Source organism: Delphinapterus leucas, chromosome 5, assembly GCF_059928025.1.
Source record: "Delphinapterus leucas isolate spDelLeu-1000000601 "Yukka" chromosome 5, BTC_Dleu_Yukka2, whole genome shotgun sequence".
Taxonomy (NCBI): Eukaryota; Metazoa; Chordata; class Mammalia; order Artiodactyla; family Monodontidae; genus Delphinapterus; species Delphinapterus leucas.
The window spans coordinates 94,037,394-94,063,754 of record NC_143133.1 but is presented as its reverse complement, the minus strand read 5'-3'; the positions used below and the strand labels follow the sequence as shown (position 1 = coordinate 94,063,754).

At 35.5% G+C, this 26,361-nt stretch overlaps 1 protein-coding gene across 5 annotated transcripts in view; it reads left to right on the top strand.

The window, feature by feature from the left end:
- Positions 1 to 26,361, top strand: part of ANTXR2 (ANTXR cell adhesion molecule 2) — a 164,764-nt gene that overhangs the window by 76,438 nt on the left and 61,965 nt on the right. For all 5 annotated transcript variants that reach the window (XR_016393341.1, XM_022599537.3, XM_089912112.1 and 2 more), the window contains 4 exons: positions 18,603 to 18,647; positions 19,485 to 19,577; positions 24,936 to 25,103; positions 25,419 to 25,499. Coding sequence is in view for 4 of the 5 variants with exons in the window: in XM_022599537.3 (XP_022455245.1) it covers positions 18,603 to 18,647; positions 19,485 to 19,577; positions 24,936 to 25,103; positions 25,419 to 25,499 (387 nt within the window). In the remaining variant the exon portion in view is untranslated. The remainder of the gene's footprint in view (positions 1 to 18,602; positions 18,648 to 19,484; positions 19,578 to 24,935; positions 25,104 to 25,418; positions 25,500 to 26,361) is intronic.

Genomic DNA, 26,361 nt, shown 5'->3' with positions numbered 1-26,361 from the left:
GAAGTTTTACTGAGCTCTGCCCACCAGAACAACACCCAGCTCTACCCACCACCAGTCCTTCCCATCAGGAAGCTTACACAAGCCTCTTGGATAGCCTCATCCACCGGAGGGCAGACAGCAGAAGCAAGAAGAACTACAATCCTGCAGCCTGTGGAACGAAAACCACATTCACAGAAAGATAGACAAGATAAAAAGGCAGAGGACTATGTACCAGATGAAGGAACAAGATAAAACCCCAGAAAAACAACTAAATGAAGTGGAGATAGGCAACCTTCCAGAAAAAGAATTCAGAATAATGATAGTGAAGATGATCCAGGACCTCGGAAAAAGAATGGAGGCAAAAATGGAGAAGCTGCAAGAAATGTTTAACAAAGACCTAGAAGAATTAAAGAACAAACAAACAGAGATGAATAATACAATAACTGAAATGAAAAATACACTAGAAGGAATCAATAGCAGAATAACTGAGGCAGAAAAACGGGTAAGTGACCTGGAAGACAGAAGGGTGGAATTCACTGCTGTGGAACAGAATGAAGAAAAAATAATGAAAAGAAATGAAGACAGCCTAAGATACTACTGGGACAGCATTAAACACACCAACATTCACATTACAGGGATCCCAGAAGGAAAAGAGAGAAAGAAAGCACCCGAGAACATATTTGAACAGATTATAGTCGAAAACTTCCCTAACATGGGAAAGGAAATAGCCACCCAAGTCCAGGAAGTGCAGAGAGTCCCAGGCAGGATAAACCCAAGGAGAAACACGCTGAGACACATAGTAATCAAGTTGACAAAAATTAAAGACAAAGAATAATTATTAAAAGCAACAAGGGAAAAACAACAAATAACATACAAGGGAACTCCCATAAGGTTAACAGCTGATTTCTCAGCAGAAACTCTACAAGCCAGAAGGGAGTGGCATGATATATTTAAAGTGATGAAAGGGAAGAACTTACAACCAAGATTGCTCTACCTAGCAAGGATCTCATTCAGATTAAAAGGGGAAATCAAAAGCTTTAAAGACAAGCAAAAGCTAAGAGAATTCAGCACCACCAAACCAGCTCTACAACAAATGCTAAAGGAACATCTCTAAGTGGGAAACACAAGAGAAGAAAAGGACCTACAAAAACAAACCCAAAACAATTAAGAAAATGTTGAAAGGAACATACATATCAATAATTTCCTTAAATGTGAATGGATTAAATGTTCCAACCAAAAGACACAGGCTCACTGAATGGAAACAAGAACAAGACCCATATATATGCTCTCTACTAGAGAGCAACTTCAGACCTAGGGGCACATACAGCCTGAAAGTGAGGGGATGGAAAAAGATATTCCATGTGAATAGAAATCCAAAGAAAGCTGGAGTAGCAATACTCATATCAGAAAAAATAGACTAAAAAAAAGTAAGTTACAAGACACAAGGAAGGTTAATACATAATGATCAATGGATCAATCCAAGAAGAAGATATAACAATTATAAATCTGTATGCATCCAACATAGGAGCACCTCAATACATAAGGCAAATGCTAACACATATAAAAGAGGAAATCGACAGTAACACAGTAATAGTGGGGGACTTTATCACCTCACTTACACTGATGGACAGATCATACAGATTGAAAATTAATACGGAAACACAAGCTTTAAATGACACAATAGAACAGATAGATTTAATTGATATTTATAGGACATTCCATCTGAAAACAGCAAATTACACTTTCTTCTCAAGTGCTCATGGAACATTCTCCAGGATAGATCAAATCTTGAGTCACAAATCAAGCCTTGGTAAATTTAAGAGAATTAAAGTCATATCAAGCATCTTTTCTGACCACAATGTTATGAGATGAGAAATCAATTACAGGAAACACAAACACACGGAGGCTAAACAATACATTACTAAATAACCAAGAGATCACTGAAGAAATCAAAGGGGAAATCAAAAAATACCTAGAAACAAATGACAACAAAAACACAATGATCCAAAACCTATGGGATGCAGCAAAAGCAGTTCTATGAGGGAAGTTTATAGCAATACAATCCTACCTCAAGAAACAAGAAACATCTCAAAAAAAATATAACCTTCCACCAAAAGGAACTAGAGAAAGAAGAACAAACGAAACCCAAAGTTAGTAGAAGGAAAGAAGTCATAAAGATCAGAGCAGAAATAAATGAAATAGAAACAAAGAAAACAATAGAAAAGATCAATAAAACTAAAAGCTGGTTCTTTGAGAAGTTAAACAAAATTGATAAACCTTTAGCCAGACTCATCAAGAAAAAGAGGGAGAGGACGCGAATCACTAAAATTAGAAATGAAAAAGGAGAAGTGACAACAGACACCGCAGAGATACAAATCATCCTAAGAGACTACTACAAGCAACTCTATGCCAATAAAATGGACAACCTGGAAGAAATGGACAAATTCTTAGAAAGGTGTAACCTTCCAAGACTGAACCAGGAAGAAATAGAAAATATGAACAGACCAATCAAAAGTTATGAAATTGAAACTGGGATTAAAAATCTTCCAACAAACAGAAGTCCAGGACCAGATGGCTTCACAGGTGAATTCTATCAAACATTTACAGAAGAGATAATACCCATCCTTCTCAAACTCTTCCAAAAAATTGCAGAGGAAGGAACACTCCCAAACTCATTCTACGAGGCCACCATCACCCTGATACCAAAACCAGACAAAGACAATACAAAAAAAGAAAATTACAGAACAATATCACTGATGAATATAGATGCAAAAATTCTCAACAAACTACTAGCAAACAGAATCCAACAGCACATTAAAAGGGTCATACACCATGATCAAGTGGGATTTATCCTAGGGATGCAAGGATTCTTCAATATACACAAATCAATCAATGTGATATACCATATTAACAAATTGAAGAATGAAAAACATATGATCATCTCAGTAGATGCAGAAAAAGCTTTTGACAAAATTCAACACCAATTTATGATAAAAACTCTCCAGAAAGTGGGCATAGAGGGAACCTAGCTCAACATAATAAAGGCCATATACGACAAACCCACAACAAACTTCATTCTCAATGGTTTGAGAGCATTTCCTCTAAGATTACTGAAAGTGTTTCCTCTAAGATCAGGACGAAGATAAGGATGTCCACTCTCACCACTAATATTCAACATAGTTTTGGAAGTCCTGGTGATGGCAATCAGAGAAGAAAAAGAAATAAAAGGAATACAAATTGGAAAAGAAGTAAAACTGTCACTGTTTGCAGATGACATGATACTATACATAGATAATCCTAAAGATGCCACCAGAAAGCTACTAGAGCTAATCAGTGAATTTGGTAAAGTTGCAGGAGACAAAATTAATGCACAGAAATCTCTTGCATTCCTATACATTAACAATGAAAGATCAGAAAGAGAAATTAAGGAAACAATCCCAGTCACCATTGCAACAAAAAGAATAAAATACCTAGGAATAAACCTACCTAGGAAGACAAAAGACCTGTATGCAGAAAACTATAAGACACTGATGAAAGAAATTGAAGATGATACCAACAGATGGAGAGATATACCATGTTCTTGGATTGGAAGAATCAGTATTGTGAAAATGACTATACTACCCAAAGCAATCTACAGATTCAATGCAATCCCTATCAAATTACCAATAGCATTTTTTTACAGAACTAGAACAAAAAATCTTAAAATTTTTATGGAGACACAAAAGACCCTGAATAGCCAAGCAGTCTTGCGGGAAAAAAATGGAGCTGGTGGAATCTGACGCCCTGACTTCAGAATATATTACAGAGATACAGTAATCAAGACAGTATGGTACTGGCACAAAAACAGAAATATAGATCAATGGAACAGGATAGAAAGCCCAGAGATAAACCCATGCACCTATGGTCAGCTAATCTATGACAAAGGAGGCAAGGATATACATTGGAGAAAAGACAGTCTCTTCAATAAATTGTGCTGGGAAAACTGGAAAGCCTCATGTAAAAGAATGAAATTAGAACACTCCTTATCACTGTACACAAAAATAAACTCAAAATGGATTAAAGACCTAAATGTAAGACCAGACACTATAAAACTCTTAGAGGAAAACACGGGAAGAACACTCTTTGACATAAATCACAGCAAGATCTTTTTTGACCCACCTCCTAGAGTAATGGAAATAAAATCAAAAATAAACAAATGGGGCCTAATGAAACTTAAAATCTTCGGCACAGCAAAGTAAACTATAACCAGGACGAAAAGACAACCCTCAGAAGGGGAGGAAATATTTGCAAATGACTCAATTTACAAAGGATTAATCTCTAAAATATACAAACAGCTCATACAGCTCAATATTAAAAAAACCAAACAAACCAATAAAAAAATGGGTAGAATACCTAAATAGACATTTCTCCAAAGAATACATACAGATGGCCAAGAGGCACATGAAAAGCTGCTGAACATCACTAATTATTAGAGAAGTGAAAATCAAAACTACAATGAGGTATCACCTCACACCAGTTAGAGTTGTCATCATCAGAAAGTCTACAATCAACAAATGCTGGAGAGGGTGTGGAGAAAAGGGAACCCTCTTGCACTGTTGGTGGGAATGTAAATTGATACACCATTATGGAGAATAGTATGGAGGTTCCTTAAAAAACTAAAAACGGAATTACTGTATGACCCAGCAATCCCACTACTGGCCATATACCCAGAGAAAACCATAATTCAAAAAGACACATGTACCCCAATGTTCATTGCAGCACTATTTACAATAGCCAGGTCATGGAAGCAGCCTAAATGCCCATCAACAGATAAATGGATAGGAAGAAGATGTGGTACATATATACAATGGAATATTACTCCGCCATAAAAAGGAACAAAATTGGGTCATTTGTAGAGACTGTCATACAGAGTGAAGTAAGTCAGAAAGAGGAAAACAAATATTGTATATTAATGCATATGTGTGGAATCTAGAACAATAGTACAGATGAACCAGTTTGCAAGCAGAAATAGAGACACAGATGTAGAGAACAAACGCATGGACACCAAGGGTGGAAAGGTGGGGAGAGGTGCGGTGGTGGTGGTGTGATGAATTGGGAGATTGAGACTGACATATATACACTAATATTTGTAAAATACATAACTAATAAGAACCTGCTGTATAAAAAAATAATTAAAATAAAATTCAAAAAAAAGAAAAGCAGGGAGAAGGTAGAGGTAAATTCTGCATTCAGCCCTTTGCAATCTAGTATGTGCCAATACTGGCTTGGAACTGGGGTCCAGAAATGACTATCATATGATATGGAAACTCACATTTTAATATGAAACACAGAAGAGTGGGCAAAGTGTGAATGGAGGGTTACGGGCATCCCAATAGCAACATGTGTAAAGAACACAAAGGAGGAGGGATTTGCCAGAGTTGAGGGATTGTTTCAGGGAAACTGGATGGAGCTACTGACTCCAAACTGAGTTTTAAATAATGAATAAGATGTTGGCAGTTGATGAGGGACTTTTCCCATGAAATGTGTGTGGAATTACAAGTTATTTGGGCATGCTTTGGGAAGTCCTAGGCTGAGGCCAAGTGAGCCAGGGAAAAGGAGCGGTGAAAGATGGTTTAGGATCCAGGCATGAATGCCATTAAGGAGGGCCTCCTATGTCTTTGAGGAAGTTTGAACTCACCCTAGGGATGAGGAGAAGCCACTGGAAAGATTTGATCACTGTAATCCCCTGAAAGAAGCTTTGCTTCCTGTATGTGTTGCTGAGGTCTGGTCCTGGTGGGGATAAAGTCTTATCCATCTGAGTTCCATCAGCAATTGAAATGGAAAGCCAGTTACAGATAGTGCACTTTAGATATGGCAATGGGGAGGGGAGAGGAGCAATATAGGGGCTGGGGAGAGGCAGGTACAAACTACTGGGTGTAAGGCTACAAGGATGTATTATACAACACAAGGATTATAGCCATTATTTTGTAATAACTTTAAATGGAGTGTAGCCTTTAAAATTTGTATGAAAAAAGAAATATGGCCTGAGCAAGTATCTCTAACAAAATGTAGAGTGTTGGAGTATAAAAAGGAAGCTAAGTGAACTAGAGAAAAATGAGGAGGTGATGTGAAAAGAAGGGGAAAAGGAGACTATAACCTTGTGAAAACAAATCTCTTGAGTGTACCAGAAGGTGTTATGGTACAGTTGCAGGTTATTTATCTGATTATGTTAGAGAATATATTTCTGCAGTGTTGGTATTAGCATGTGGTTAGTTAAAAAATTTTGTTTTTAGTTGGGATATAGTTGTTTTACAATGTTGTGTTAGTTTCTACTGTACAGCAAAGTGGAGGTCCCTGTGCTATACAGCAGGTTCTCATTAGTTATCTATTTTATACATATTAGTTAGTGTATATCTGTTAATCCCAATCTCCCAATTCATCCCACCCCACCTTTCCCACTTTGGTGTCCATATGTTTGTTCTCTATGTCTGTGTCTCTATTTATGCCTTGCAAACAGGTTCATCTGTACCATTTTTCTAGATTTCACATATACACATTAATATATGATATTTGTTTTTCTCCTTCTGACTTACTTCACTCTATGACAGTCTCTAAGTCCATCCACGTCTTTACAAACAACCCAGTTTTGTTCCTTTTTATGCCTGAGTAATATTCCATTGTATATATGTACCACATCTTCTTCATCCATTCGTCTGTCTATGGACATCCAGATTGCTTCCATGACCTGACTATTGTAAATAGTGCTGCAATGAACATTGGGGTGCATGTGTCTTTTTGAATTATGGTTTTCTCTGGGTATATGCCCAATAGTGGGATTGCTGGGTCATATGGTAATTCTATTTTTAGTTTTCTAAGGAACCTCCATACTGTTCTCCATAGCGGCTGTATCAATTTACATTCCCACCAGCAGTGCAAGAGGGTTCCCTTTTCTCCACACCCGCTCCAGCATTTGTTGTTGTAGATTTTTTTTTTCATATCAGCCTATTCAGATCACCTACTTCTTCCTGTGTGAGTTTTGGCACATTGCATCTGTCAAAGAATTGATCCATTTAATCTGTTATCAAATTTGTAGGCATAAAATTGTTTATAATATTCTTTTATTATAATGTTAATATCTGTGGAATCTGTATTGATGTCTCCTCTTTCATTTCTTTTTTTTTTTTCTTTTTTTGGTAGATTTTTTTATGATGGCCATACTGACCGGTGTGAGGTGATACCTCATTGTAGTTTTGATTTGCATTGCTCTAATAATAGTGATGTCAAGCAGCTTTTCATGTGCCACTTGGCCATCTGTATGTCTTCTTTGGAGAAATGTCTATTTAGGTCTTCCATCCATTTTTGGATTGAGTTGTTTGCTTTTTTTAATATTGAGCTGTATGAGCTGTTTCTATATTTCAGAGATTAATCCTTTGTAAATTGAATCATTTGCCATTATTTTCTCCCATTCTGAGGAGAAAGTGTTGAGGGTTGTCTTTTCATCTTGTTTACAGTTTCCTTTGCTGTGCAGAAGCTTTTTTCATTAGGTCCCATTTGTTTATTTTTGTTTTTATTTCCATTACTCTAGAAGGTGGGTCAAAAAAGATCTTGCTGTGATTTTTGTCCAAGAGTGTTCTTCCTATGTTTTCCTCTAATAGTTTGATAGTGTCTGGCCTTACATTTAGGTCTTTAATCCATTTTGAGTTTATTTTTGTGTATGGTGTTAGGGAGTGTTCTAATTATATTCTTTTACATGTAGCTGTCCAGTTTTCCCAGCACCACTTATTGAAGAGACTGTCTTTTCTTCATTGTATATTCTTTCCTCCTTTGTCACAGATTAGTTGACCATAGGTGCTTGGGTTTATCTCTGGACTTTCTATCCTGTTCCATTGATCTATATTTCTGTAGCTTAACAATTTTTAAGCAGCATTAAATTATTAGGGATCATTTTGCACTTTATCATTATCAGTCATATTACTTTTTCATGGGAAATGAAATGTATTTATTTCAGCTTGGTGTTTTACAAATTTCTTTGGTTTGATTGTCTTTTAAGTACTAGGGCCAAATATTTAACCTTTCAAGTAAAACATGATTAAACAGCTTATAATGTCTGTTTTCAGGCACATTTAGATTATGTCAGCAATCACCTCTTTGGGAATCTTATGCTCAGGAGCTCTTATCAAGATAGAAATACTGGAAAAAAAAACCCTGAACGGAGGCACCAATATCTGTCAGACATTCTTCATTCAATCATTTCATATTTTTAAAAAATATCTTATGAAATAATTTAACCATTCATTGTTCAGCGATTAAAAGTTCACAGATATTTAATTAATGACTCAGAGATGACAGTGTTACTTATAGCTTAAGCAGTGGTTCTCAGGTGTTTTTCTGTTCCTAATAACTGGAAGGCTCTCAGAGTAGTAGCTGTCAGATTTCCATTGGTAGTGCCTCTCTCTGAAGGGAAAGGGTGGTTGGGTGAGACATCTCCAGGGATCAGTATGGTTTAGGAAAGCCCCTCTGTTAGGCTCAATAATGATCCCTAAATATATCCAGGTCTTAATTCCTGGAAACCGTGAATGTTATCTTACATGGCAAAAGGGACTTTGCAGTTATGATTAAATTAAGGATCTTGAAATAGGGAGATTATCTAGGATGACCTAGATGGCTCTAAATGCCATCACAAGTGCCGTTATAAGAGGGAGGCAGAGGAGATAAGACCACAGAAGGGGAAAAGGCAGTGTGACCATGGAGGCAGAGATTGAAGTGATGCAGCTTGTAGGCAGGGAATGCTGACAGTCACCAGAAGCTGGGAGGGGCAAGGAGCAGATACTCCCCTGGCTCTTGAAGAAGCAATCAGCTCTTCTAACACCTGATTTTAGCTTTGTAAGACTCTGTTTGGACTCCTGGCATCCAGAACTGTAAGAAAATAAATTTCTGTTGTTTTAAACCACTAAGTTGGTGGTAATTTGTTGTAGCTGCTTTAAGAAACTAATAGATTTCCTAAATGATTCTGATAATTGCCAGGGTTGAGAATCACTGCTCAGGGCTCTTGATTTTGGGAATTCACATGTAATATGTTTCTAGTTCAACTCATTACAAAAACTGTTTATGAAGTACAAGAGGTTTTAAGATGGTAGATGTTTCCACGACAATTAAAACCAATATGCATTCTTTAAAATTAGAATTACCATTCTGTTTTGTTTTGGGTAACTGTAAAGTAAATATGCAACGCTTTATATACTGAGTAGAATTTACTCACTGTTTCAGAGTGACCAGGGATTTGTCGAAGAAACAGGTTTCTAATTTTCAGAAGTATCCAACTTATATATGTTATTAGAACCTATTGACAGCAAAGCTCCATGGTCAGCTTTCTCAGGGTGCTTGTTATTTGCTGTAAGAGGCCAGAACAATCCCATTCATATTCAGATACATATCACTACTTCAAGATTATGACAGACGAAGACAAATACCGTATGTCTTCACTTATATGTGCAACCTAAAAACAAAGGAACAAATATAGCAAAACAGAAACGGACACAGGTACAGAGAACAAACTAGTGGTTGACAGAGGAGAGAGCAGGGGTGATGAGTGAAATAGGAGAAGGGGATTAAGAGGTTCAAACTACAAGTTATAAAATAAATTAGTCATGGGGATGTAATATACAGCACAGATAAAATAGTCTATAATATTGTTATAAGTGTGTATGGTATAAAAATATTGAATCACTGTGCTGTACACCTAAAACTAATATACTATTTTAAGTCAATTATACTTCAAAAAATTATGATAGTTCCTAGACCTACTATTATATTTCATAATTTAATGAATTAATAAAGAAGCACATAGTATTTTTGTATCACAGATTTGGTTTCTTGCTTTTAAAAATAGATTTTTACAGTTATATTTCAATACAGTTGGATTCCTTTTAATCCTGTGTATTTTAATTTAGCTTATTTATTCTGGGAAGGGGTTCATAGGTTCACCAGATTGCCAAAGAGGGACATAGAATAAAAAAGGTTAGAGAAACCCCCCTGCAATAGAATATCTGGCCACCAACGATGCTTTTAATATGAGACTATTTTAAAATTTTCAGTCTTTCAGTTCATTTTAATGAGTAATTTCAAGGATAAAGGAGAGAGATGATATCATTTTAAATGTTGCAGAATTGTGTCCTCTGTGTACCTAGGTTTTCCATGACAAATAGGATCTAAACCAGTGATATTTGGAGAACTTTATCTGATGATAATAATAATAGGACCCTTATGCAAAGCTGGAATTTTAGGTGCTACCATTAGTGAATTACAGAGTGTGTTGAGTTTGCAAACTATTCCATAAGGGGGAAAGTTTTCATTTTTGTGTGAAGTTATTTCTCACCATCTGTTTACGAGTCCGTACCCTGCTCATTGAGTATCCTCACATCCATCCTTTAACCACTTCTCTATAACAAACATCAGCAGCATCCTTCCTTTTCCCTTAAATTAAAAAAGGGGGTAAGAACGGTTAAAAAAATCATGTACTGAATCATGAGTGAGATATCAGAAAATACAGCTCTTTTCATCATTGTTAGCTTAGAATGTATGTTGAGTTTATGGCAGATCTGTTTTACTATCAGGATGGCAGAACTGACAGTCCTATAGTTGCATCATTTGGAGTAACCAGACATTCTCCAGAATTACAGATGTAAGGCTAATGACGTGGCAAACAAAGGCTTTCTGGAATGTTGTCAATTAGAGTATGTTATCCAGCTGCAAATAAATGTCTAAATGTGCTGGAAATGATAAATGTTCACTTTGATCTAGTGTCCTTGGCCAAAGTTCTCCATCCACAAGGGAAAATTGCAAGCTCATTTTTCCTTAGTGCATTTAAGACATTACAGAAAGATCTCATAAATCTTAATTTTAAAAAAAACATTAAAAAAGTTATCTTTTTAAAGCCCAATTTTCTTATAAGTAAGTTGAGCTTTCGTGATGAGGATATATCTGACTGGAGCTCTATGGAATCATTTTCTTAGCCAGCAACAGCTGTGCTGTTCTTTCCAAATAGTAATAATGCTTCTACATTGCACTTGTTTTTTATTGTCGAGGAGGGCTGTTGGTGCCTTTATTGAGTTACTTTAAGAGCAGCCTGATTTTTTTTAGAATGCACAATAAAACAGAAGTAATTTAAATTTTTAATATGCCTTCCTTGCACCATTAATTAAAATGATTTATGTTTGGTTGCCTCCTTGAAATAGAATGTGTTGTTAGTACTTATTGCTTCCATGGTGATGTTTTCCAACAGAGCATCATTTACAAAACATGGTATTAAACCCTTCCTGGTCTTAGTTTATTTGCTTTGACAGCAGCACCTTTACTTAACTCACACTGTTCTCCCTAGTCCTCATTTGGCCTTTAAAATTACATTTATTGTCCAGACTTCCAAGTAGCTATTTATTTGTTCAAAGCAGACTCTTTGAACATTGATGAGTCTGTCAAGGAGGAAAGGAAAGGGAAGTGAGATAACCTCGACTATATCTTGGTCTGGATGTTGAAAGCACCTAACTTTGTGGGATTCAGAAAAGGGCTTCCCAAATACTTATGTCAGAGAATTTTGTATTCATGAGAGGAAAGGCACTACACTTGCTCTCTGATTTTATCAAAAAGAAAGGGAAGAATGAAAGGAAATCCTACATATATTTTAAACAAGGTTTTGTAAACACTAAGAATGATTTGTCTAAGTCTGTGGGCTCTTAGGCGCTTAGATGACATTGCTGATAAATTGGGCATTTGTTTCTGTCACTGGCAAGAATTGGTTCTGAAATACTACTTGATCTACAGTCGTTATACAGTATCTTTTTTTTTTTTAATCCAAGGCAGTTCACTCTTGACAGTTCTTTTCACTCTTTTCTGAATATTGGAACATATGATTGCATCAAGCTGGCTGCAGGCTCCTGTACTGACATTTTCTAGCTCAAAGAATGCCCACATCACTTGAACATTTGAAAAGTGTTAATGAGCAGATCAAAAGGACTGTTGCCTGAAGCAGCTAACTTTTTTTTTTTATTTAAGAAATCGGCTCTCCTCCAAACTGAAATCTTCATTCTAACAGCTAAGTAGATGAGATGTAATCCTCCCTGATGATGATAATAACAAATGAAAAAAAAACTTGGAGAAGAATCAAAGTCTGCATATGGTTCACAAAGTGGTGAAAGTGTTTTCCAGAATCTTCAATACCGAGCTGAAGGATGCTAAGTGGAAAAAATCCTGGCAACTAGGCAATATTATGCCTTTTAAAATCTGCAAATTCTCATAAAATATGGTGCTTATGAATACATCCTTTTCAAAGATGAATGTGTTCTTGCACTATTTAATACAAGAATGGGATTCTCATGACTGTTATTTTTAATGTATTTGGACCAACAGTCAGGTTTCCTTTTCTCCTGCACTAATTTTACTGAAATGTAGAAATATCCGTGGATACAGACTTTTGCCATTTTTGGCTTTGGGGCTGAATGGTTTCAGATTATTTTCACTCTCCTTTGTTACTTATGAAGCTGTGTGGTAGAACGGAGAGAGGGAGCATTTTGAAACATCACACACACACACAAAACTTATTTCCTTTTCCAACATTTCTAGGGCAATGATGGTGGGCATGTGAATGAATATGTTATGTCCCTATAAGATGGAGATGATAACATCTATCTCACACAGTTACCATAAATATTGATCTATATCTGTCTATCTGTATCCATCTATCCATCTATCTATCTGTCTATCCATCCATCTATTTAACCATCCATCCATGCATGCATCCCAGCAAGTAATAAACTCTCAACACATCTTAAGCCTTTTCTCCTGCACCCTTTCCCTTTGCAATCCAAACCTTATTTTAAAAGGATGTCATGTGGCAGAGGAAGTTGAACCCAGAGTTTTGAGGAAGATGGACCAGTTTAAATACTAATTCTAATGTTTTCCCTTTGTGTATCCTTGGACAAGTTACTGAATTCAGGCCTCCCTCTCCTTGTATTTAAAATAAGCATAGTAACTGCATAGGATTATTATGAAAATGAGAGAAATATAGAGTGCGCGGCATATGGCAGCACTAATAAATGTCGTTATTGTTGATAGTATTAACGGCACACAGATGAGCCTTTGCTCTGCTTCAGTTTCTGAAAGTGCTATTATTTGTTGTGGTGGTGGTGGTATCTCTTAATCTACTAGGTCAAAATTTGATTTATGTAGAGTATTAAGGGTTTTGTTTTCATTGTTAACAATGTAGAAAATATACTTGCCAGGATTTCAAAATCAATTTAAATTTATAATAAGCAATGCATTTAGTCATACATAAGATTAATTACACATTATTGGAAAAACAAACCCTAAAGTTCTTTTCTGGAATAAGGTGAATACAAATGTATGTAGACATATGGCCTACTTAATTATGTAAAGGCATAGAAGAAAAAGACTTGGTGGAAATATTGTGATATGTATTTTGTTTTATCATTCTATTAGAGTTTTCATTTTGGAAAGGGCCTACAGTGAATCAAATTTATTTCCCAGATGAAGAAACTTAGCATGGTCTTACATTTTCCCATCTGTCTTTGAGTTCATTAGCTCTCTGACTTTACTGGTTGAAAGAGAAATTTGATACTTCATTTTCTTTGGAACTAGCAATATTTTAGTTTCATGGAAATCTTTCTCTATTGGTTATCATTTATATCTTTTTTTTCCCTCTGTATTTTTCTTATAAATTTAGAGGTTGGCTATGAGCCTTTGCGAACATTCTCAGCTAGTTTTTTCAGCTCACTTTCAATCATATTTTTAGTATCTGTTGTTTGCAGAGCACGTTATTAGGTGCTGTGATATTTTCAAAGAGGGAGAAATGATATTGCCCCTAAGAAATCTACAGTTTTGAGGGGTAATTGAAAAATTCCAAAAGAAACATACAAACCCAAACTGATGAAGCATGAATTGTTCAACTGTGCAGCACGTATATTGTTCGAAGTTTTAAAGCTTCTAGGTAAAGCGATAGAAAGTTGATAGACTACTCTGTAACGGCTGGATGGGACTCAATATGGAAATGGTCATTTTTTGGGGGGTAGCAAAGGGATCTTCAGTCAGCCTGGAGTTAGAGATACACATGCAGGGATGTTTGTACATAGGGTGTTAGGGTCGAACTATACCGTGCTGAGGCATTTGAACAATGACAATTCAAGAGGTGGCTCATGTAGATGTACTGAAAAAGGAGTTTGCATTTTCCAGGTTGTGGCTTATGATAACAGATAAAGAGTCTCTGATAAAGAAGGCAAAGATGCCTCTCATTATCCTGCTGTGAGTTTGTCACCAGTGGTCATATGAGGATTTTAAATTGAGACTCAGTTTACCCATATTAATGCTAAAACTTGATGCTGTGCAGGATAATCAGCATGATAAATATGACATGAAAAAGGAAGTGTTATGGAGGGGGATTTCAGTAATCCTTAGGAGATATAACATAGAACAGGGTTGGGGATACTATTTAAGTCCTCAGAAATTTATATATCAGTACAAGATGTACCCGTAATAAGTAGAGTAAATTTGAAATCCTCACAAGGAAATCAAAATGAGTTCGAGTACATTATACTCAGACGTAGTGGAATGAAGGAGGTACCTTGGGCTTTTTCTAGTGAGAGAACTCTGGAGAGCACTTTATGTTAGTTTGCAAAACTGAGTGGTAAGCTTCTTCCCAAAATTCAGTAATTCCTCGAGTTCAGTTGTGGCCACTGGAACCTTTGATCCATTTTGACTAGAGAAACCATCAATTGAGCTTCTATTAGAAAAATAGTGACCTGGCTACATAGGTTAGAATGAAGGATGAGTTAGAGATAGAGGAACAAGCTAGAGGTCTAATTTAGCTACAAATAAAGCATGTAGACATTGATGTCAAAATAAAGCTATGGTAATTATAGACTATCAATCAATGTTATCAATATGTTATTAGTTAAAATGCATAGAATCAAAGTGAGGATTGCTCGGGTGCATCTGTTTTGCCTGAGCACCATGCATTTAATTATAATGGATCGGCCACACTTAAAATGTTATTTATCAGTTCTGGAAACCACATTTTGAGATATTGTTCAAGTGAATATATACTAAAGAAACTGACCAAAATGACCCAATAACTCAGACCATTACACAAAAAATGGTTGTGATGTTTCGCTTCCAGATGTGTAAGTTCAATAGATATATGGTTATTATCCAAGTATTCAAAAATAGGAACTGCTCTTTTCTGGGATTAAAAATAGTTGTGTGTATGCATGTGTTTCCACACTCTAGGATCAGGACTAAAGTGTGGAAACTACGGAGAAGGAGGCTTTGGCTTCTTTGGGGGGAAAATTTTTCAAATGATGTGAGTTCCTTGCCAATGGAATAAATTGCTTTGTGAAGTTGTGAATTTCTCTTTATTGCAGGAATTCAAACATAGTTGGACTACAGCTAGGTGGGAATTTTTCAGAAAAATGAAGTTTTGGTTGGATGTGTATTGGAGAAGTTGAAAAATATTGTACTAGATATTTTTAAGGTCCAGAGATCTTGAGTTCATGATTTTAGGTAGTGATAGTAGGAATGGAACGCAAAGAATCCTTCCTTCTTCCCATGATCTTCCTTCCTTCCTCCTCCTCTCCCTTTAACCCTTCCTCTATCTTTTTTTTCTCTTTCCCACTTTCTTCCTTTTTCTCTCTTCCTAACTTCCCTTCTTTGCTTCCTTTGTGCTAGACACTCTACTAAGTACTGGGAATACAGTGAGGAACAAAGCAGACATAAAATCCATCCTCTTAGAAGTTACAGTGTTTTGGAGTTAGAGAAAATGATCAATTGTGACCAATGCTAGGGGAGAACAAATAGGCATCTGTACATATTAAGTTAACCTGATCTGCTTTGGGAGGATTGGGGGAATTCATGGTGGGGAGGAAGAAAAGAGGAAAAGATAGAACAGGCAGAGGGAGAGAGAGAGAAGAATATTTCAAAGAATCTTTTGAACATGGTAAATGATTTGGTGAAGTCATTTAGAAGTGAGAATAAATTATAGATTATGAGAAAATTTTAAGGCTGCAACTTTAAGGAAAGAGTGATTTACTTGAAAGAAACAAGGAAGATAGGAAGAAGAGTTGGCTCTTAAATGAAGCTTATTAGGTTGGTTTTGACCCTGTTGACTGTAAAATATTGATAGATCTGGTTTTCATTGATTGATATTGGACGTGCATGTTGATAATATGAGTGCTTCCTTTTTTTTTTTTTTTTTTAAACATCTTTATTGGGGTATAATTGCTTTACAATGGTGTGTTAGTTTCTGCTTTATAACAAAGTGAATCAGTTATACATATACATATGTTCCCATATGTCTTCCCTCTTGCGTCTCCCTCCCTCCCACTCTCCCTATCCCACCCCTCCAGGCTGTCACAAAGCACCGAGCTAATATCCCTGTGCCTTGCGGCTGCTTCCCCCTAGCTATCTACCTTACTACGTTTGTTAGTGTGTATATGTCCATGACTCTCTCTCGCCCTGTCAAAGCTCACCCCTCCCCCTCCCCATATCCTCAAGTCCGTTCTCCAGTAGGTCTGCGTCTTTATTCCTGTCTTACCCCTAGGTTCTTCATGACATTTTTTTTCCCCCTTAAATTCCATATATATGTGTTAGCATACGGTATTTGTCTTTTTCTTTCTGACTTACTTCACTCTGTATGACAGACTCTAGGTCTATCCATCTCATTACAAATAGCTCAATTTCATTTCTTTTTAAGGCTGAGTAATATTCCATTGTATATATGTGCCACATTTTCTTTATCCATTCATCCGATGATGGGCGCTTAGGTTGTTTCCATCTCCGGGCTATTGTAAATAGAGCTGCAATGAACATTTTGGTACATGACTCTTTTTGAATTTTGGTTTTCTCAGGGTATATGCCCAGTAGTGGGATTGCTGGGTCATATGGTAATTCTATTTGTAGTTTTTTAAGGAACCTCCATACTGTTCTCCATAGTGGCTGAACCAATTCACATTCCCACCAGCAGTGCAAGAGTGTTCCCTTTTCTCCACACCCTCTCCAGCAGAGTGCTTCCTTTTTATAAAGGAAATGCACCTGTAGCTTGATAACCTTTATTTTATTTTACCACAGTATTATTTTGAATCTTTATCCTCTCCTGGCATTTGTTTCTGGGCTAAATGTAAAACTTCACAGATTTCTATCCTTCAATATTAGTAAAAAGAACTGGGATTTTATGTTTATTGATAAGACAAAATTGAATTAAACAGAAGGGTTAAATAGAAATAACAGCATTTCTTGTAGCATTCAAAAGTTTGAATGCTACAATGAGCTAGTTCAAGATTCATTCAGATTAAATTACTGTCCAGTTATATCTATGTAATTGCAGTTACTGTTTGCATTTTTTCCTGAGATTTAGATCTAAACTAAAACTTGAGGATGAAAGTAATATATATGAAGAAAATTATGAGTCAATTCACTAAACATTATCAGTAACAACAAAAAAAAACTTTCATTATGAAAAATTTCAAACATATACAAAAAGAAAGAGTGAAATAATGAATCTCCCATGTCTACTTAGTTTCAATGATTCTCAATTTATGGCTAAATTTATTTCATATATAACCTCTTTACTTCCCACCCCAAATTATTTTGATGAAAATATCAGAATTATATCATTTAATCTGGAAATGTTTCAGTATATATCTTTAAAATATATGCAGTCTTTAAAAAACATATTCATGATAATAGGAATATACCTGAACAGTAGTAATAATTCTTTGATGATATTCATTTTCAGAGCTACTATTGTTTTAAAATTTTAAAACTTTAATGAGATAATTGAAACATTTGACTTTAGATGAAGTGAGGCAGTTATATTTTCAAACAGTTTTTCTTCTTAGTATAGAGACTTGGATGTGTACTCGAATTATCAGACACTACTGGCCCTTGGTCAGTAATTTTCTATCATGATGGTATGAAAGTCCAGATACCCCAGTACCAGTAAATTTGATCTCAGTCTGTATTCCTCTCACATAAAGAATTAACCACATCAAATTTCATGAAATAATATATTGAGCAACGATTCACAGGAAAGAACTCTTGGCTAAGAGGTTGATTTGTTTCTAGGTTAAAAGGTGGGGTGAGAGAGTATGTTAATTTCTCTATTATCTCATCCAAAGCAAGCCACCTTTGTATTGTCAATTTGTGAAAAAGTCAGTGAATCATAGCAGGAAGACAGTAAATTCCTACTCCATTTGAGTGGACATACTGTAATCTAGTGAAAAATGTTTGCATTAGAAGAGCCACTTAGTGCAAGGTATTTGACAATTTTTGCTCTTGTTATTTACCTGAAAACTGAAGCTATATCTATATCATAAAGATAAAATGAATGAATGTGCTAGTTAGCTAGCTAGTTAGTCAAAGAAAACCTAGTAGTTGCTAGTTAGTCCAAAGCTAGTTACAAACAAGCCCAGGTTCAAAAGGGAGGCATATGTTTTGGGAGGCTAGCTTCATCTGGGACATCTTTGGTGCCACCACAGTATTTTACTAATCTAATTATTTTTATACATCCTTTCTGTCTCCTCCCTGTGCCACTGAAGTTTCTGCATTTGATTGTTTTTTTGGTTTTATTTTTTTTGGTACAGGTTATCAAGGATCCTCCTCCACCACCACCCTCTGCACCAAAAGAGGTAAATGAGTGCCTAATAAGTGATGTGGGTGTATTTAGATATTATCCCTAATTTGATCAATTACATTGTTATTAGATAACTGTGATACCTATGTATTGACTTTTGAAATTATGAAAATCAATTATATTTTGTCTTCTCATGATTTCTTTCATGTGCTAGAGGAACGGGACCTTCACACATTGATAAACGTAGACTAGCCATCAGGATCAATAGTACATAGAGATTTAATTTACCTTTTATAGCAATATATCAATAGTTCTACTGTCACTTGTCTTATTTACAAAAAGTTGGAAGATCCAAGCTGGCAGCTTAAAGATAGTATTACTTTCTTCAAAATGATTATTACTTTTACATTACTCTGTTAGCCAAAATTGTTTTAGCAACAGAAAATATGGTGTGCATTTTCAAAGCTTCTTAACTACCTATCTTTTCAGTACAAATTTCGCAGAGTTTAAATTTACACATACATTGAGGCTTTAAATGATCATTGAAATGCGGTCCTAATTTTAATGTTTTATCTTCTTAACTATGAAGTGATGAATAAATCTGGAAAAACAAATGATGCTCATAGTTAAGGAGCAACTTCTGGTAGCCTAGTGAAATAAGGTAGATTCCTCAAATTGTGGAATGGAAGGAGCCCTCATATTCTGTAGAACCTCACTTGAAATTTATGCACATAAGCATAAGTACATCCACATGTGCTGTATGTAATTTTTACTATATTTTGTCCATATCAGTGTCATTATTCGGAAAAATATTTAAATGTGAGTTGGTTCTGACTAAGCAATATTTTAAGAAATTAATTAAACTCAGTTTTAAAAACTTGTATCCACATAGGAGGAAGAAGAACCTCTGCCTACCAAGAAATGGCCAACCGTGGATGCTTCTTATTATGGTGGTCGAGGGGTTGGAGGAATTAAAAGAATGGAGGTTGGTATCTTGAAAAAAAATTAGAAGCTGCTAATGTGGAATATGTAGTTTTAGAACTATCAAGCCGTGGAAACTGTACTTTTCACAACTCAGTATCCTAATATCATCCATTTTTACTTAACACTAGGTCTTTTTTGGACAAATTTTTTTTCTATGGAATAATCCTAGCCATTTCAAAACTATTCAAGAAGAACTGACTTCATTAGTCAAAGAACTACATTGATAAGATTTCTGAATTCTAAAGGGCAAAACAAAATTAGGGTTTTTTTTTTTTTTACTATTTTGGAAAAAATTCCTATGGAGAACATGAACTTTGAAGAAGCCAGATACTTAAAGTTGCAACAATGCTTGTCTTTGAAAAGATCCAATAGTTAAGTACTATTTGAGGAGAAAAATATTAAAATATTCAATATCATGGATAAGACCCTATCACAAATGTAGAGGAAGTACATTTAAGGCTTTTTTTACAGGTTTTAGTGACCACTTATGAATAATCATAATTAATATTAAATATCATTTATAGACTATTAAATTTTTAGACTGGCAAAACATGTGGACTAAAATTGAACTTAAATATTATATCTTAAAGATGAAATGAGGTCTTCTTACCACCACAGAAGTATTTTTCAAAGTGATGGATTAATTAATAATAAGCAGGCACTGTCAGCACTGAGCCCTTAACAACAGTATAGATAGGCCAACATCCCACCCGAAGGAGAAATTGGAAGAATTTTCTCATTGATATGGTGACATTATTATTAAACACAGATCCTGGCATTTCTTTCTTATTAGTTATTCTTTAATTTTATTTCTCAATAAGAAAGAATTTTTAAGTGTTTTGCAATCATTGCACGTCTCCTACTGTCATATCTGCTTTGTCCTATTACTGCCAGCAAAAATCAATAAGCTAATTAACAACCTCACAACTGTTGCAACTTTCTTTTCTTTCTTTTTTTTTTTTTTTTAATTTTTTTGTTGTGCCATGTAGCATGCAGGATCTTAGTTCCCCTACCAGGGATCAAACCCAACCCATGCCCCCTGCAGTGGAAGCGTGGAGTCTTAACAACTGGACCACCAGGGAAGTCCCACAATTTTCTCTTTTTATACATTTCAATAAAATTCAGATTCCCAAGGAGAATTTCCCATTGTCAACATAAATTTCAGTACTCTTCAAAAGAAGCCCAGACTTACTTAAATGACTGTCATTACTAAAGTGGTTATCTGATAGTGATTCTCATTTTCTTGACCACATTAGATCTTAAAATAATGCACATTTTCCTAAGAGCTTGCCACTTTATTGCTGATATCTTCTGAGACAGGTACCTCATTGCCAATAAGCCATGAAAAAGGCAGGTGCTAGAACTTACTACATTTGTCTCTTGGAGAAAATATTGCTTCTGTGTTTGCAGGTGGGTAATTGGGAATATCAAGCAGTACAAGGGAACATGGTGAGGCTAGCTCTTGTTGCTTGACATGGAAGGAAGGTCATTTTCCTTTCATTTGCCTTTGTTGTGTCATTCTAAGATTGGAGAGGTTGGGGAGAGTGTGGACTGGATGTCCCTACGTATTAAAAAATACAATTGTAAATAAAATCATTACATATGAATATCCAAATATGATCTGTCATAGCTTATTTTTAGTTTATTTAGTCTCGTTCCAAAATGTGTGTATAAAAAGATGTATGCAGTGGGAAAAGGGTTTGACAGGAAATAGCACAACATGTTAGTAGCTTTCTCTGAATGGAGTGATTTTCAATTTGTGTTATATATTTCCCTGTTTGTTCCCAACTTATTTGACAGTGAGCATGTACTAATTTATATTCAGAATAATAAACTTAATTCCATTTTGAAATCCACACATATAAAATACCACATGACAATGAGATTCAGATATATTAGTTCTTGCTAAAAACACGAGGAATTGTGGCAGGTTTTTGTTACTCCAATATTCCATGTTCCAAAGATTAAGATCTCTTTCTACAGAATAGAAAAGTTTATGCATGAGCCACTGAATGGGTTCTGAGTTAAAAGGCATATTATTGGAATATGGTCAAGAAAGCCAAGGGCCCATGGACATTCTTGAGTAACTCACATTTCATGTTTTAAGAGTTATTGACTCTTTTACTTAAATGTAAAATTTAATTTAATTTAATTCAAATTTAATTGAAATTTATTTATTTGTGTTTTAGTTATTGACTGTTAATTAATGTGAAGTTATATTGCCCTAGCTTTTTAGCTGAAGAAAATTTATGAGAAAGACTAACCCACTTTTGATAAATCAGAGTTCATTTTAGCCATGGATAATTTTGGCTACTTTTTATGTAGTACTCCATCAACGAAATGGAAATGGGAATGAGAATGAAGAAAAAAATGAGAAAGTAAATGTGGGCTTCACAAAGGGGAAACACAGTATGTAAAAATACACAATAAAAAATAAACTGAGGGACTTCCCTGGCAGTACAGTGATTAAGACTTCATGTTTTCACCACAAGGGGCACAGGTTCAATCCCTGGTCGGGGAACTAGGATCCCATATGCCACACAGTGAGGCCAAAAACAACAAAGAAAAAATAAACTAAGAATTTAGTGCCTTTAGACTTTTTCAAACATCAACTAATTTAAACTTGGAGAGGAAAAATAGAAAACATAACTTGTTTTAAAACAATGCCTATTCAAACCTGAAAAGTATTTTCCTTAAAAAAATTCCCCAGTTTAAACTGGGGAAAGTGAAAGGAATTATAGAAATTATGAGCACATCTGAATTAAAGAATAAATCTTCATAACTCAATGTTATTTTAAGCCAGTATAGGGATTTTACCTAGAAATTTTTTCTTCCTCCTAAATATTTAAACACTATTATAATCGCAGTTTGCAGAAAGCTGGAACTGAGCTGATGTTAATAACAGCTGTTAGCACAACTGATCCACAATACCTAATGGCTTCAAATGTGTGTTTCTGCCAGTTCCGCGTGAAACTGTTTTTGTTTCTTTTCTCAATTCTGAAATTGCTCCTTTATGATACAATCTCCAAATATGCTGTGGAAATTATGGAATTTCATTGTTTATCATGAAAGCCAAGTAGAATTGGAAGAATTTAGCTATCAAGCTTGCACTTTTTTTTAAATAGTAAAAAGTCAGATATATTAATTCTGTTAAGGCTGCCTTTAGCAATCCATTCTTGTTATTCTTTTATCCTTTTTGACTATCTCAATGTGGTCAAACTAAAATATTAAAATTTATACATATAAGTGTATATATATATATTTATTTGCTTTTAAGAGTTTTAGGAAAACTCTATATAAAGTGTTTCCTAGTTTGAGTGAGATTGAGTGAGAATTGATTGTTGTATTATCTGTGGTGATGGTGATAATAGTGATAAAACAGCTACTTCATGAACTAACACTAATGGATTTACTTAATGCATTTCCTTTATACCTCGGCAACTATGTATCATACGTTTAGAAATGCAATGTTGGGTCAGAACTCTAGTTCAACTGTCTTCGTGTTCTTTATCTGAGAATGGTACAATGATACTTGGAGGAAGAATATGAGTACCATTACCTCTAGAATATCAACTGTGAAGGCTGGGCTAGTTAAAATCTAAGTTAAAAATCCATCATTTCTGAATGGATCTAAATTTTACCTACTTATATTTCTACTCTGAATTACTTCTCTCTGTTATGATACTCATATGTTTATTTGACTATGTATCTTCATTTTTTATTTTTTCCCTTAAAATTGAGACTTTACAACTGCAGGAGATGTGTCCTGGTTTTAGAGTTTCTTAGTTCAATTTAGATATATCTAAAGATTTTTAAAGTTTTAGTTTATCTAGGTGAAGACACTGTGATTTGAAAGAGAAGGTCATTTCTCTGGAAAAAAGCCAACTATCTAGTTCTAAAGGTTTAATGGTATTTACAACAATTTTAACGACCTCATAAAGAACATTCTAGTACCGCTGATAACACTGAAAGATACAGATACATTTTAATGACTCAACAGAGTCCACTTGAAATTGAAAACCTACTCTAAAATTGTAGTAAAAAAAGGTAAAAACGTCTAAGTAAGCCTTATCAAAAAGCTATGAATAGATCTTTCTATGAACAGTAGTCATCTGTATTCCTACCCACTAATTCAGGTCATTAAAATGCTTTTAAAAAGCATTTAATCATTTTTTCTTTGTAGAAGTTATTCAACTCTGGTGAGCCACTGTGTGCCCTGGACAGGCCTTCCTGATTCTTTTTAGAGCTTCACTTATCTTTGTCTTCTTTGGTAACGTTCTTGGTTTCTAGACTTCTCTACTGTTCCTGGTTGGACAAAGCCTTTCTCCAGGGGCCACAACTTCTTCACATGCCCACGCATGAAAAAATTTGGCTAAAATGTAGCCAATTTTCATTGAAAAGTAAAGAAAACATCATTTGACCTTTTTGTTTTCAATGTCTAGGTTTTTCAGAGAAAGGAATCCTCCCAAATTTGTGGAATTCCCTGGTGTCCCTGAATTTTTCTCTTCAAAGCAGAGTCTTTTCAGATTTGTCTTCCTCAATGAAAAATTGATATGTCAAATAACCATACCCATATGAGTAGAGGAAATAAAGACTGAGAGCTACTTTACAAAAAGTTGAGAAAAACATATATAATTATTTTATTTCCAAAGGCTAAAATTTAAATCATACTTTTTGCCTTAGTCAAACTTGATGGAAAGTTTGGAAGGAAAAATTAACTCCTTTGTATAAAATATATTTGTAAAATTCAAACCTATTTGAAACTTGCTGCACCCTTCAGACTACATATGTTCAAATCCCTGTCCTGCTGCTTACTAGCTGTGTGGCTTTGGGCTCATCACTTAAGCTCTCTGTGTCTTGGTTTCCTCATCTGGAAGCAAAAACATAGTATCTATCTCATTGCATTTTTGTATGGATTAAATGCAGCTTGGCACATAATAATCATTCAATAAATGCTAATTATCATCATCATTATCATCTATTTCACCCAGTGCCATCAGTATATACAGGTATGTCTTTAGCTAGAAGGAGAACATACCTAATTAGAGAATAGAATTACACACTGTCATGCATTTCGTATGTAAAACACTAATTAACTCCTTACTTGAAACAATGGAGAAATGGCTGTATCAAATTTAATAGATGCCAGATTTTTATAAAGGATCTTTATTTCTAGGATCTTAATATTAAATACATGAGTGGTGAGAAACCTATTAAATCTCAGAAGAGTAGGAATTTGGAGCTAGGATACCTACTCATCTTTGGACTCTGAGGTGGTGAATCAAAGAACCAACTAAACAAGAGCCTGTTCCTCTAGGCCACTATATGTCTGATATCAGTATTTCCCTTTGTTTTAAAGGTTCGTTGGGGTGATAAAGGATCTACGGAGGAAGGTGCAAGGCTAGAGAAAGCCAAAAATGCTGTGGTGACCATTCCTGAAGAACCAGAGGAGCTCCTTAGGCCCAGACCACCTCGACCCAAACCCACACTCCAGCCTCCTCAGACAAAGTGGTACACACCAATTAAGGTGACTGTTCAAACTTTGTGGGATTTAACAGCAACTTCCTAGAGAAAGTGTAATCCTTTTAGTCTCCCTGCCTGCCCCCGCAACCATCTGCAGGAGGACCAAGGTATATCAAAAACAGACATTCAATTTACCTTATAACAACTGAATATTTCTCAGTAACAAGAAACTCCATTTTTGTTATTTATTTATTCGTTAAATTTATTAGAGAAATGAGAGGAGAAAATAAGACTTTACCTTCTTCATTTTAGCTCATTTATTTAACAAGCAGAGGCCGAGCACATTCCCCAGGTATTGACAGATCACGTTTCCCTTTAGGGTCGGCTGGATGCGCTCTGGGCTTTGTTGCGGAGGCAGTATGACCGGGTGTCCTTGATGCGACCTCAGGAAGGAGATGAGGTTTGTATGTGGGGATGTGTTAGGAAAATAGTGACCGCTCAGGTGTATATAAGGAAGGGAGGGAAATAATAATCAAAAAGAACCTAAAGTCCTCATTACAGCTGAAGAAGGAATTATTATTGTCTCATGCAAATTCCTATTACGTAGGGTGCTTAATAAATGATTATCTATTGTTAGAATATGTCTTCAAGCCACAGTTTAACACGAGGCCCTTTTCAAGTAACATAAAAATTAAGGTCCACTGTACACATACTTTAATAAGCACACTCAATGCTTCAGCCTTTGACTTGGACGGCATCACGTTCTGTTCTGAGGTTTTTTACCCAGGGGAGGACAGAGTGGGGATTAGTAAGTCTTGCTAACATTTACTAACATTGAGGCCTGGGGTACATGCCTCAGATCCTCTGTTGCTTTAGGTATAAATAAGTATTTTCCTGCCTTCAAAGTTGATTTAATCTAATTTCTTGAAAATGTGAAAGTGCTTTGAAAGTTATAAAGCGTTATGGACATCTGCAATGGTGAGATACACACACACGCTTATGTATAAAATACATACATAAATACATACACACATATATGTGTATGCATTTTCCCTATCAAGGAAGCCTTTTTTAAAAAAATATTTATTTAGTTAGTTGTGCCAGGTCTTAGGTGCGGCTCGCAGGCTCCTTAGTTGAGGCACATGGGCTCCTTAGTTGTGGCATGCGAACTCATAGTTGCAGCATGCATGTGGGATCTAGTTCCCTGACCAGGATTGAACCTGGGACACCTGTACTGAGAGCACAGAGTCTTAACCACCGTGCTACCGGGGAAGTCCCAAGGAAGCCTTTTTGAGGCTTTTTTATTATTGGAAATTTGGCTA